The following is a 14,165-nucleotide window of genomic DNA, read 5'->3' as shown; positions in this document are numbered from 1 at the left end:
CATTGCTTAATGGAGGTACCTGGATGCTGTTTTGAACAGCTCAGTGGAGATTCCCAACACAAAGCTGAGATCAAGACAAGTCAAGATGCAGACAGCATACATATGTACACACAAAATCCAAAGTGATAGCCTCCTTTCTTGTCCCAACCCACTCCATCCATAATAGGTTACCCAATGTAATAAGTCAAAGAAACAGAGGCATTCCAGAGACTAGCATCATAGAAACATCTAGGTGTATAAACATTTTCTAAACCAGCAAAAGAAGGTCAAGTGAACAAAGGACAAAAAAGCCCTACGTTATGGAGAGGGAGACTTGGCAGAACCCCTTATCTTTTCTCATGAAGTCAGAGATGTTGAGTGTAGAAGGCAAAACCTATGGCAAATAATTTTCTTCTGCCAATGCATCATCACAAATCTTCTCGAGGCGGAGCTTTGTGCGCTCTAAAATGGTATGACAAAAGGACAGCAAAACCTTCCAGTTCAATGTCGTGGCAAAAAAACTGGAGGTCTTACCTCTGAGTCCAGAGAAGGGCAACGAAGATGGCAAAGGGGCTGGAGAACAAGTCTTCCAAGGAGCGGCCGAAGGAGCTGCGCCCGTTCAGCCGGAGAAAATGAGGCTCAGGGGTGACATTATCAATCTGTACAACTCCCTAAGAGGAGCGGGTGGCCAGTTGGGGGTCGGCCTCTTCTCCGAGGCAGCTAGGGACAGCAGAGAGAGCCTATTCTCTAGCCGCGCCAGGGGACGTTTAGGACGGACGCTAGGCGGAGCTTCTTCACAGAGCGCGCGCTCGGAGGCCGGGCCGGGCTGCCCGGGGAGGCGGCGGGGCCGGCGCCGCCCGAGCCCTGGAAGGACAGGCCGGGCCGGGCTGCCCGGGGAGGCGGCGGGGCCGGCGCCGCCCGGGCCCTGGAAGGACAGGCCGGGCCGGCCCGGAGGGCGCGGCCGGCAGGGGGCAGCGCGCGCCGCCCGCCGGCGCTGCCGCGGCACCGCCCCCGCCCGCCCCCGCCGCCGCCCCGGGGCGGAAGCGCGGGCGGGCGAGCGGCGGCCGGCGCGGAGCGCGCGGAGCGGGCGCCCGGCGGGAATGGCGGACGGGGCGCGCTCGCTGCGCGGCGGCAGCGGCAGCGGCAGCCCGGCCTCCAGCCCGGTGCTGGGCGGGCGGGGCCGCGCCGCGGCGGGGAGCAGTAGCCCGCCGGGCCACGCGTTCCGCAGGGTGACCCTGACCAAGCCCACCTTCTGCCACTACTGCACCGACTTCATCTGGGGGCTGGCCGGCTACCAGTGCGAGGGTAAGGGGCTGCCGGGGCGGCGGCGGGCGTGCGGGACCTGCCGGGGACGCGTCCGGGGCGACGTGGGGGGGAGGAAAAATTTCCTAAACCCAGTGCTGATAAAAACTCTATTCATAATTAGTATCAACAAACTACAGTACTAAAATCTGCTTTTAAAATCTAGTGCAAAACCGCAATGTTAAAACGCAATACTGAAAAACAGTAATAAAAATAGTGCATTCCATCACAAAAAGAAGTGTCTAATGGTAGTAATCAAAATTCTAGTAATAGTCTAATAACAGTCGTAAATTGCAAAAATCAAGTCTGAAAATTAGAGTAGTGCTGAAAATTCTGTTCCTATTTTAAATTATAGGAATAAATAATAATAATAGTAATTCCTAACAAAAATAATGTAAAATCAGAGATGTGTCACTGCTCACTTCTGTGTGGTGACACCGGTGTGTGCTGTGATCCAGCAGTGCCTCAGCCGATCCTGGAGTAGACACTGTGAGCCACCAAGCACCCCAGCAAGCTCACAGTGGATCCATCTCAGGGGCACCCTTACCTGCTGAAATGCCTGATTCCACAGACCTCTGTGGAGTTTGAACCTTTTAAACCTTGGCTGACGCCAGGAAGGGGTGAAAGAATTGCTAGGTTTCCTTGCTGGACTACACGGCAGCCGTGGTTCTTGGAACAGATAAAAATTATAACTGATGCAGCAAAATCCAGTGGTGTCATAGCAAAAAGAGTGGATCTCTGTGTCCCTCTTTAAAGGAAAACAAACACACCACTACCAACAACAAAAACTCAAACAAAACAGCACAAAACATGATGTCTTCATGAGCATATGCAGTCCAGCTGGCTTGGGTTGCAGCTCCCAGGCCAGGTCCAAAGAGTCAGGTTGTACAAGAGCCTCATTGTTTGAGTGGGTGTCAAACAAGGCTGTGGATGTAGAACAAGTACCCTGCAGTTCTTGAAATAACTCCTGCCTTTTGTCATTTCCAGGGGTAAAGAGAGTGCTGGATTAAGTTGGGTGGAAATCATGTTCCTGTGTGGTGCAAAGCAAATCTTGCAAGGATGGTTTTATATTTACTTAAAAGTTTTCTGAGGGAAATATTGTTCTGTCTGTGTAGCATAAGGTCATTGTTTATCCTAATATGCAAAAAAGCTCCAAGCTCACATGATAATTTCTTTCATTGTGAAAATGCACAAAGCCAGTCTTCTGTGTTCTCTTTCATCACTGACTTACAAAATGGCAAATTTTTTGAGTCATAAAACTGGGCTTTCAGGTGCCAGTTTCTCAGTTAAAGATCTGAATAGTTTTGGTAATACTAACAGGTATTGCTAGCAAAATGTGAAAGGACCAGAATGTCTCTTTTTTTTTTTTATCCATTCACATATAACATACTTAAAGGTGGTGTATTCCTGCGAGTTGCATTTAGGATTTTTTCCTAGTTTTCCACTGCAGTTGGTGTTCTGGAACTTTTCTTCCCCTTTGGCTTTTCCAGCAGAATTCTGGAAAAGCATCTTTAGCACCACTGTCTGATGTGCCAATGGGGCACTTCCAAGCTGCATGGTTAAAATATCTCTTTTAAAACTACATCTGAAAACTCCACCCCAAACCTCACTGCATGAGGGGTAATACAAGAGAGGGGAAATACTCTCCGTTTTCATTACCTCTAACATTCTCTGCTCAGAGTGTGCAGGAAAACCCTGTAATGGCACCTAGCACATCAGTGTCTCCACTGGGTGAAGAATAAGAATTGGGGTATTTTTTGTTTGCTTGGTTTTTTTGTTTGTTGTTTGTCCTTTCATCTATTTTCAACCAGTTATGCTTAGAGTCATGTTTGTCTTTACAGCAACTTGCTGCTAAACAACAAATCTCAAAGCCACCTGGTGGATCATTTGCTCGTGTGTTTGCGGTTGTCAAGTTCCAAGTTATTTAATAAATGCTAATATATTAAATGGAATTTCTTAAATTACATTTAATAGTTACCTCCTTGTCACATTTACTTTAATTAATGGAGTTTGATCACTGCATTTTAGAAAGTGATAGAAGGAGTGCCAGGTTGTTAAAACAAAAAAGTAACCCATCCAGCTATTAGAGAAGGAAATGTTTGCTGTAGACTTGAAAAACATGGTATGATGGATGATTACTACCTCCTTTTTCTTCTCTGCAGAGAGTCAAGGTTTGCAGGTGTAGTTGCAGCTGCCTTTGGACTCGGTTTGATGAACCACCTACAGGTTTCAACTTGAAGCCATCGAGGGGCCTTTTTCTAAGTGTATTTGCAGTGGTTGCTCTTCCATATCTCTAGGTTCAGATGTTTAGTCTCCTGATGCTGTTTGTGTTGACATTCCCTAAGCTGGTTCTTACCAAAACAGAAAGCTTCCAATCTTTGAAGGGAACTAAACACGCTCATGGTGTGACTCCTCCAGTTAGGAAAGGCAAAAAAAAAAAAAGAAGAAACAAATCAAAAAAGCTCACCTCTTATCTGTTATTAGTTTGAGTAGCTGTGGCCTAAATCACCTGGATTTGAGTTTTAATTGTGATTGAACTTTAGACCCTTGGAGAATGGCATCATCTGTGTGTGAATGATGAAGTTTTTGGGGTTTTTCTTTTAATTTATCAGCTACTCAGTAGACTGGCACGTGCCCATGTGGCTTACATAGCTGTGTAGCAAAAGTGCAAGAAAATAGGATGAATTCTCAAAACATTCTCATAGTGGAGGCCAAGATAGTCTTTAGGTTTTCTCTGTGAATTCCAAAAAGTATATGGAAGAGATGCCCTGATGCTCACCGTAAAAGGCATAAAGTGCCCTGCATCTATTCTGATTGTTTAAATGAGATACTATTTCCCACTCCAGTCTGAGTGGGGGCCAGACCACTGTCACCAGCTCTTTGTATGGAATTGAAGGTGCTCCAGGGGAGAATTGCAGCTCTCTTGCTTAGATTGGCAAGATATTTTTACAAGTGAATTTTATAGGGGATGCAATGTTCTTCTTATGTGTAAAAGGTGTCCAGTTGGGTCTGAAGATGTCACCGTATTAAGCTTCCGTGCACATATTTATGTAACATCAGTCAACCAGGCTTGCATCTGTGGTTTATTCACATATCCTCCCCACCCTGACAAATCTGTTTTCTGTAAATCTTTTGTAAAGAACTGTTTTTCTTACCACTTTGCTATTTGTAGCTGTGACTTCCTTTGATAAATATGCGTGTATGTTTGAAAGAAAAAGTGAAGCTTGAGTTGTAGCATGAAAAACTGCTTCTTATATTGCTCTTACTTTCCTAAGCATGGTCATTTCAGGTTTGAGTGGGTTTAAATTTCCTCAGGCTTGCCAAAGAAGAGGCAGTGTAAATGACTGACGTTTTGTGCATGTGTGTACGCATCTTAGAAATGAAAAATACTAGATATATGAAGTCTGTATAAGAAGTGTAAAGAGAGCTCTTACTGGTACTTCACAGAAGGACCAATTTCATACATTAAAAGGTAGCTTTATACTGGAGTTTGGGATTAGTTTCAGCCACCAATAAATACATTTCTTTTCACAGTGCTTTTATTCTACATAAAACACTTAAAGAAAAAAAAAAGAGTTGGACGAATTGTGGGTCTGTACCTTTTTGGGGGCTACAAATATTTCCAGTTCTATAAAACTTTATAATGTAAAGTCAGTGTGGTTTGCTGTGGCCAAGGATAAAGTGTACAGGATTTAAGTAATAAGCAAGTTTGATTGAAAATTTACAATTGTTTAACCATTTTATGTTTTTTATATCTGCGTATTTTATTCAAATATTTATGGGAAGCTGCAGTTATGGACTTCTTGATATGTATTTGAGCAGATAGGGCCCCTGTCTCGATATGAAGGCTGTAAGTCAAATAATATTTTGGGGAAACAACACCTTTATTTTCTGGTTTTGTTTTTGGGGGAGGAGTTGAAGGGATTTGGAGGGTGCAGAGGGGTGGTTTAAATTATTTTTTTCAGGCTTCTAAGCAGACCATCCAAACTTATTCCAAGATGTATAAAGCTTTGTTTCTCTTAATCTGATTTAGATGTTGGCTGACAACACCACAGCTTTTCCAGAATAAAATGTAAACGATGGATCTGAGTTATATTTATGACATAAATCTCAGATTTGGCAAGACAGCCAGAAAGCTGCTGTGATTTATACGGGCATGTCCCAGATAAGGACAAGCCATGTTGTTCCTTGTTGATTTAGGAGAGCTTGGAGATGTTCAGACAGCATTTGTAGCAGTCTTCAGATGCATATTTTGGACAAATTTTGTACGCAGTCTGTTAAATTTAAAGGCTGTCCTAAGAAAATAGAGTCAAATAGGGAAGGTATGTTAAAGCTGGGAGTTTGTTGAGAAATGGAAGTAGTAGCAGGGAATAAGGGGACAAGGGGCAGTCTCCTTGGACTCTCATCCTTTCTAGCTTTGTTGTTGAGATAGGCATGTGAAACATCCTTGACCTTACAGTTTTCATTCAGATCTGTTTTGAAGGAAGTGAGTGATATATGAGATGCCCCCAAGAGTCTTAATGCTTGCAGTTCAAAAGGAAAAACATATTCTTCCTTCTTGTGATGAGCTTTGCTTGCTTTTGGTACTTTACCACAATAGAATTTCCCTTCTATCCTCCAATCAGTTTGCATTTTCAAGACTTTTCTATCTTTATTCTTCTGTGGTTTTCTTGCAGTGGTGGGGTCTTTTCGTGCAACAAGATGTTTGGTGCTGAGATATTGGAGTGAATGTGACTTTGCTGAATTTGCAACTTAGATGGAGCAAACAAAGACAGTCAAAAATTTGGGGGGGGGGGGGAACCAAACCACACACACACTCCCAAAAAATTCCACAAAATAAAACCTTACACAGAAACTTGGCTCAGTTCAGCTGATATACATGTTGAGAAAAATGTTTGGAGCATTGACTGACACATTGAAAAATGCAATTTACTGGTCTGTATTTGAAGGATAATCCATTTTGTACTGAAGAGAATTTATGCTTTTCTTTTCCCTGCCTCCTTCTGGCAGTGCCTCAGAGGAAAATATCACTGTCACCATCAGTGATGCAGAGAAAAGGACAGGGTGCTTTGTGAGAATGCACACAGCTTTTGTAGCTGGAAGCTATAGTTTGTGTTGATAGCATTAGCTCAGATTTCAGTCCAGAAACTCAATTAGGTAGTAAATAACTTACTGCAGAAAGTGCTAAAGCCTGTAATCCAGTACCAAGCCTTGCACAGCACTTTCATATATCATCTTGTTACTGCCTCAGTCTGACTCTTGAGCAGTGACAAAAGCACTAAGGAAGGTGCTCATCAGCCCATCACGGTGTGAAGTGGCTGTGGCTCTGCAGGTTCTCTTTCTAGATGATCATTTGTCAAATATACCTTAGACATAGTATGTTCAGGTGTTCTTCAGTCATCTTCGAGAGTAGTACCTTGGGTTCCTTTTAATCTTCCACCAAAATTTTTCAGTCTTCCTCTGGTAAGTTTCTCAGAGACCGTTGTTCTTATGGTCCTGTGCTAAGGGTCTAAAATTGATATGCAGCAGGGACGCTGCTGTGTGCAATGGGCATTAATTAAGTAGTTGGAATTGTAACTCAAGGTGGGGCCTCCTATGTTTACTGCCAGGGGGAATGGCATGCAAGATGCTTAGTTTTCATTCTTCTGTGGTCAGTTTGTAACAAATGTTTCTGTTGATTCCACCCGCAAGCACCACTCATACGCAGAATTATGAATCTAAGAATAATACATTTTTTCCTTGGGTTTTTTTGGGTGTTTTTTGGGTTTGTTTTGGTTTGGTTTGGTTTGGTTTTGGGTTTTTTTGTTTTTGTTTTTTGTTTGTTTGTTTGGTGGGTTCCCTCTGGGCATGGTGCCTTTGCTGGTCTGTTTTCTCCTTTTTTGATTGCATGCTGTTTATAACTTGTCCATAATATTTCTTTGCTTCTTAGTATCCATAGAAAGGTGGTTCTCTTCCTGATTTTGGAGCAGCCTTCTCAGGTGGCAGCTCTGAATTTTCATGGAACCATGCTGTCCCTGGATGATCTTTACTTTTTGGTTATGTCGCTTGTTCCTTCCAAAGGTGTTTCAAACTCTGCATTTCATTAGCTCGAACTGACTTCCTTTTGGGCTACTTGTTGCTCAATTAGATCCATCCTGAGCTGGCTCCTGAAAGTACCTTTGGTGAAACTGCTTTTGCAACACTTACAGAAAACAGGTGACTAAGTTACTTGAGTATGTTTAATTTGACTCAGCTCCAGTGGGGAAAGAGCGGATTGTGTGTATAGTGTATACACCTTTCTAAAGGATTAAACAATACATGCTGATCAGCTCCTGTTCTTTTTGTGTTTTTCCTCCCTCCAGCCTTTTTAATTAATGGTAACTTTCAGTTTGTGAGAAGCCTGTTAGGAAACACTCCCAAGCAGAGAGTGAAACCTAACGTGTATATCACAGTGTGATAAGGAACATGTTGGAAGCACGCTTCTTTTTTTTTGTTTTCCTAAGTGTGCTACCACAGTATTCTTCCTTATTGTTGTGTACCGTTGTCTCACTTGTGGAAGTTTGTTATTCAGTAGAGTACAGTCAGCCCCTCATTTCACTTCCTGTTCTTATTTAAGCACTTTTATTTGCTTGGCTCTAGAAGAATGGGGGTGGGGCTGTGTATATATTCATGCATATATATTCACATATATTTATGGGACTTTGTTGCTTTCTTTCCTGTTTACGAATGAATATCAGTGGATCATTACCAGTGATTTATTACCAGTGAATATTACCATTACTTGGAAATATGTTTAGGATTATTAATGTGATGTGCTGGTATCACTCACCTGCTCGGTTTCTTTTAAAATACCAGTTGTATGATATAATTGTCATGGCCCTTACTATTGAAAAAATATAATTATTTAAGATCTAAAACAAATAACGGGATAAACAGTGCTGTATTTGACCACAATTTAATCCATGCCTGAAGGTTTTCCATACACAATACTGCTAGAGACATTCTGAATATTTAGCTAAACAGATTTTCTTGCAAGACATTATTGGATTATTGAATAATTTGAATTTTAGGGGTTAAAATAGGAGCATTGTGTTGTTCTGCAGGGTAGTATTAGGTTATGGTGGCTAGAAAATACGACATCCAGTTTAAGTGCAAGAATGCATAGGAAAAAAATCTCAGTTCCTCATTGCTTTTCTTTCTGCTTGGCAGCTTGTGTCACTTTTTAGTGTCTTGGTTTGTCATGCTATAATTCAGGAAATTAGTCTTTCCTTTTTGTGCAATACTTTCTCTGCAGAATGTGAAAATAATAACTGGTACACCTTGTTAACCAGTGAACATAAGAAATAATTCACTAATCAGTTTCTTAAGTGATTCAAGCAAAAATACTTCCTCAGTGCTGAAACCATTATGTGGTTAGGATCTTTGCCTGGAATCATCATAAATACAAGGAAATTGGTAAGATTCCCCTAAGCATGAAGATGGCATGAGGGAACGCTCTGAACATAAAGTGAAAAAATTGATTGCATTTGAGACTGTGAATGCTTTATTTCAAAATAAAAAAGGCTTTTGGTGAGATGACAGATTTTCTTCAGAATCTAGTTAGGATGGCAGAGTGTAAATCACACATACAAATTTGCATGGAAAACTGATTAGGACTAGCAATCCTGGAATGTATCTGCTATAAAAAGAATCCCTTAGAATTAAAACAAATATGTGGGCTGAGCAACAACCTAGGAGAAACTGCTTTTTCACATTTGACCTCCTCTCAAAACAGTATTGATACAGAATACTGCAAAAGCTGATTTAAAAATTTCTAGATATTCACAAATATTCACATAATTTAAACCTCTCAAGACACTTTTACAGGTTGTTGCCCAGATTTTGGGTGGATGTTGTTGGATGTCCCAGTGGCATAATGCCGTGCTGGAGCAGTTGTGCCTGACAGGTGTGCTCACTCTGTGAGCAGAGTGTCTGCCCTCACTGCTGACAGTTGTCCATGGTAGTAACAGCAGCCCTTCCAAAAAGGAGTCACAATCCCTTTGTCCTAGAAAATGGTTTTCAATTGCATTTTGATGCTTTGACTCTCTGTCCGGATGCTGGGCAGACTTAATTCTGTAAACAGAAGATGCTGAGTGAGAAACCAAACACCTATCCAAGACGAGGAGGCGAGAAAGAAGAGATACAACCTTAAACAAGAAGAACTTAGAAGATTCGTGTTTCAATTTCTGTGCAGAAATCAAGTACAGACTTACATGCTCATATTTTCTCTTGTGAAGAAGTTAACTAACAGCAGCTGGGACTTTTAGGCCTTGGTTGCCAAATCCTTTTTTTAAAAACAGGCTAAAGTAGAAGGTAAAAATACTAGCGTGTTAAAAATACTTTTCAAAACAGCCAAATATCATTGTGTCCAGTTTGGTTTTGACCTCTGTTCTTCTGTTCCTATTATATTTCTTTCCAGAATAGCTCCTGTTTGGCAAATGCATAAAGATTTCTTGACGTTATTGTATTTTTCATTCAAGCATTTTTTCTTCAGGTGAACCAAATAGATTATTTAAAACTAAATCCATAAGATAATGGAGATATATTACATTTTTTTGGTTTTGCTTTCTCACTTTTACTTTTCCTCAGTGTAACTTTTTTCTTAAATACGCTGTCCTGGGAAACTTCAAGAACCTTTCAGTGTGTGTTGCTAATTCATGTGCATAAATTAGTAGCTGATTATGCTACATAGTAAATTAAGATCAAGTGCTACAAGAACTTTCTCTATCTGATCAATTGAGAAGACCACACCAAGCAACACTAAAATGAAATGAATATATGAGCCTTGATATAATTTGGTTCCTCTTTGGGAAAGATTTATGGCTTTTCAGGGAGAGATTTTGAGTTTTAGTATTTATGAAGAGAATTATTTTATTTTGGAAGTTCTGGTGTATTCATCAGTGGTATATTTAATTTGTACTGCAGGCTTCGGTTGTCCATATAGATGTAAGCACTCATCTTCTATGAATTTTGTATGATCTTAGATATATGAAGGAGACTGTTGCTTTAATTCAGGAGAAATATAGTCCTCGATCTCATCAGTGAATCAAGCCTAAGTGCTGGAACTAAAATGCTCACACTTTATTAAAAAGAATCTTTCTAAAATACTTGAAGTGAATAAAGTGAAGAATCAGGATTTTTTAAAAAAATCATGGAGATCAGCACTTTCAGTTTGCCTTTTGGAAATAGTGCCTTGTGAGTGTTTTGTTTTCCTGATTCACCACTGTGTGAATCATTTGCCTTTAGTTTCCTGACCTTGTCAATAGCTTTGTAGTAACCACACTGGAGAAAATACTGAATGTACTTACCCAGTTGGCACAGGATTCTGTTTCTTTGCTTTCTGCATTTTTCCCCTCCATTCTTTCCAGGTCTGAGTATTTTTCACTCAAATCATATTGTTTTACACACTTCTGAGTGTGATGCAACTCGGAAATGAAGCCCTATAGGAATGACAACTAGAGGTTGCCATGGCAGCTCTGGGGTATCTTGGTTTTTTTGCTTGATTTGTTGCTGGGAAGTATTGAGATGCCTTAGATAATCCAGAGATTACCCAAATTAAATGTGGAAGAAAATTTATTATGGGTTTATGTAGATTAATAATGGGACCTATGTTTTAAATGTATCCAACTTTCCTTGAAAAATTATAACTGTGCTGTGGAGGTTTGTGGGTGCTGCTGCAACTAAGCTTAGCAGTGATTTTTCTTCTAGTATCTTCAGAATTTTTTATTATATTTTTATGTTCTGTGTTCAGCTTTTAAGAGGCAGAAGAAGGATTGCAAACCTCTTGTCTGCTGGCTATATCACTGAGTGTAAAAGACTGTGTTTATGTGAAATGCTGCCTGGCTCTCCTTGGTCCAGTCAACATCTTATGTGTGTTTTGGAGGGAATACTTGGTTTCCCCCTCTGCTAAGAGCATAGAGCTAACTCACTGAGTTCCTGTGTGCATGGGATACACGTGGGGTTTACTCGGTGTGTCACTGGTGATATGCTCCATATTACAGCTGGTCTGTAGCCTGTAATGTTGAGGATGTCTCCAAGTCTTTGGGTACTGTGAGAGTGTCCAGGCAGCTGTGTCAATATTGCATTTTTCTGCCAAAATTCCGTCACAGCTTATGAAGTCCTACTGTGCATTAAATTCAGCTAAGATCCACCCTGTTTATTTCAGTGTAATTCAAATTCTTCTTTTTCAAAGTTGGAGATGTGCTACTGTTATTTCCCTTTCATGTGTGTGGAGGCATTTCATCGTAGGTATGTCTAACGTAGCAGAAGTGCTAACAGGACTGTTTTTGCATAGGAGACGTCTGTGTTTTTATTGAGGGGGATGACACTGACCTGGCAGTGTGTGGCTTTATTTGTACCATACTGGGTAACGAGTGATAGTGGTGGAGGAGGCCACATGTGTGAGGGCTGGAACCTTGCAATGTTCGTGCAGGCTGCCTAGGCATGATCACCTCATGAAGTCAGCAAGTCTAAGGGCTAGGTGCTACAACTGGCTAGGGGCAATCCCAGACACAAGTACAGACTGGGAGAAGCAGTCATTTGACAGCAGCCCTGTGGTGAAGGACTTGAAGTTGTGATGGATGAAAAGCTGGACTCGAGCTGGCAATACCAGAATCAAGCACATCCTGGGCTTCATCCAAAGCAGTGTGGCCAGCAGGTCAAGGTAAGTAATTTTATTCCTTTACTCTGCCCCTGTCAGACTCCACCTGGAACACCACATCCAGCTTGGGATCCTCAGCACAAGAAAGACATGGACTTCTTAAAGTGTGTCCAGAGGAAGGCGATGAAGATTGGAAGGATGGAGTACCTCTGCAATAAAGACAGACTGAGAGCTGGGATTGTTCAGCCTGGAGAAGAGAAGGCTTTCAATAGCTTAAGAGGAGGTTATAAAGGGGAGGAAGATGGACTTTTTATATGGGCAGATAGTGCAAGAAAAAGAGACAATGATTTTAAACTGAAATAGAGCATCTTTGGATTAGATGTTAGGAAGAATTTCTTTGCCCAGAGGCTGGAACAGGTGGCCCAGAGAAACTGTGAATACCTCATTCCTGAAGATGTTCAAGGCCAGGTTGAATGTCTGCTGAGCAACCTCGTGTGGTGAATGGCAAGATGAGTTGAAACTACATGATCTTCAAGGTCCCCTTTAGCACTAACAATTCTATGATTCTGTGATGAAGTTTTTGTTGCAAGAATGCTTGCAGTAAATGTCAAATTGTTTTAGTGCATTTTCCTTTAAATTGAGGGCTGGATCAGTCTTCCTTGTAATTTTTGTTCTGCTGTTCTGAATGCTGTAAGCTGAAGCTCTTTGTTTTGACCAGTAGCTGTAAGTCAGCTGGACAGTGCTGATAAACAATTGACAAAGTTTCTCTTTGTAAGGCATCACCCTGAAAACAGTGACTTGGCGAAGCTGTTGCAGACAACAGCTGCACGGAGGTAAGCATTTATGACACTAGTGTGCATGCCCTGCAGTAGGTGGTTCTGTGGTCCAGCTGGATGTTCCTTGTTATTCTGGTTTTAACCATTTCATGTTTCTCTGGCCCTCCTGTGCAATTTAGTTTACACATGCTGCCAAGCTGGCCCATCTCTGCTCCAGCCACTGGGGTTCAGTTGGTTGCACAGGCAGTCTGCAGCAAAAGACATAAGAGGCACCAGATTAAGACAGAGCCAGGAGAAATTTCTGATTTCTGAATGGTCTTCAAGAGTCTTTTAGTAGTATCTGGTACTTGATTTTCTTATCATCATGGCATCTTGCTGAAACCATGACTTGGATGTCATTGGAGGACCTTCTTCTTTGAAGGTTGTTAGGATCTATAGCCTTTCGCTGCATGCACAGGGAGTGTTATCAGAGGTTCTTCTGTCATCTTTCAAACCGGCTTGACCTTTTCTTGCTGTATATAGGCAGCAGTCTGGAAAACCTGTGAAAAAGCCACAACTGTGTTACATGGTCTTGCATCTGGCTTGTGTGGGCAACCTTCATCCTTCTGCCTGTACAAAAGAGCAGCTCAAGTGCTTAATTGTTTGCCCTCAGACAGATTTTTGTGGTTCAGAGACAATTTCTTTTTGGGCTCCTGTCTTCAGCATCCCCAAAGACTGCTGATAGCCAGTGTGGTTGGGAGTCTGCTGGGAGAAGAGTCACAGCCAATGGTCTATTGCTGTTACATTGTTGGTGGCAAAAACTGTCAGGCTCCCTGTGCAACTTCACATTGTTAGTGGGAGGCCTCTTCCTCTAAAGGATCTCTTTTTTTGGAATTGTCAGGAGATGAGTTGCTGGACTCTCCCCTGATGTTGCAGCCCTCTTGGAGATTTTTTGTTTTCCATCAGTGGACCAGCGCCTTGTCCCATGGCATGTCTTGCCTTTGGCCTAATCTTCAAGAAAAGAGAAGGTGTTAGTGCTTTCTGGATGTCAATGCAAGTTTGAGACTAGCCATCTTCCATCTCTCTGAAGAAAGAAGAAAACACTCTTAATATTGGGGACCTGTTCAGTAGCTAAAACTGCATGCCTCTGAAATTCTGTGTTCATTCTAGTTTCACTGGTGGTAAGTCTGATCCAGCTGTCTTTTAAGAGGAAAAAAAGTAAAGTCTATGCAGAGCTCACCTTTCTCATTAAATGTCACAGAACAGAATCACAGAATAGTTTGAGCTGGAAGTGCCCTTAAGGATTATCTAGCCCAACAGCCCATTCCCACACATCCCACACAATAAGCAGGGATGTTCTCAACTAGATCAGGTTGCTCAAAGTGCTCTTCAACCTGACCTTGAATGTTCCCAGAGATGAGGAATCTACCAGCTCTCTAGACAAACTGTGGCATTGTTTCACTGCCCCTATCATACTAAATTTCTTCCTTACACCCAGTTCAAATCTACCC

General features: G+C 41.8%; 1 protein-coding gene across 1 annotated transcript in view; it reads left to right on the top strand.

The window, feature by feature from the left end:
- Positions 1 to 1,079: 1,079 nt before the first annotated feature.
- DGKQ (diacylglycerol kinase theta) overlaps positions 1,080 to 14,165 on the top strand; it is an 87,440-nt gene continuing 74,354 nt past the window's right edge. Inside the window, exon 1 of the mRNA XM_038125571.1 lies at positions 1,080 to 1,284. Within this exon, the coding sequence (XP_037981499.1) occupies positions 1,080 to 1,284 (205 nt within the window). The remainder of the gene's footprint in view (positions 1,285 to 14,165) is intronic.

Source organism: Motacilla alba, chromosome Z (genome assembly GCF_015832195.1).
Source record: "Motacilla alba alba isolate MOTALB_02 chromosome Z, Motacilla_alba_V1.0_pri, whole genome shotgun sequence".
NCBI lineage: Eukaryota > Metazoa > Chordata > Aves > Passeriformes > Motacillidae > Motacilla > Motacilla alba.
Note: the sequence above shows the minus strand (reverse complement) of the source record. Positions and strands in the feature narration are given on the sequence as shown.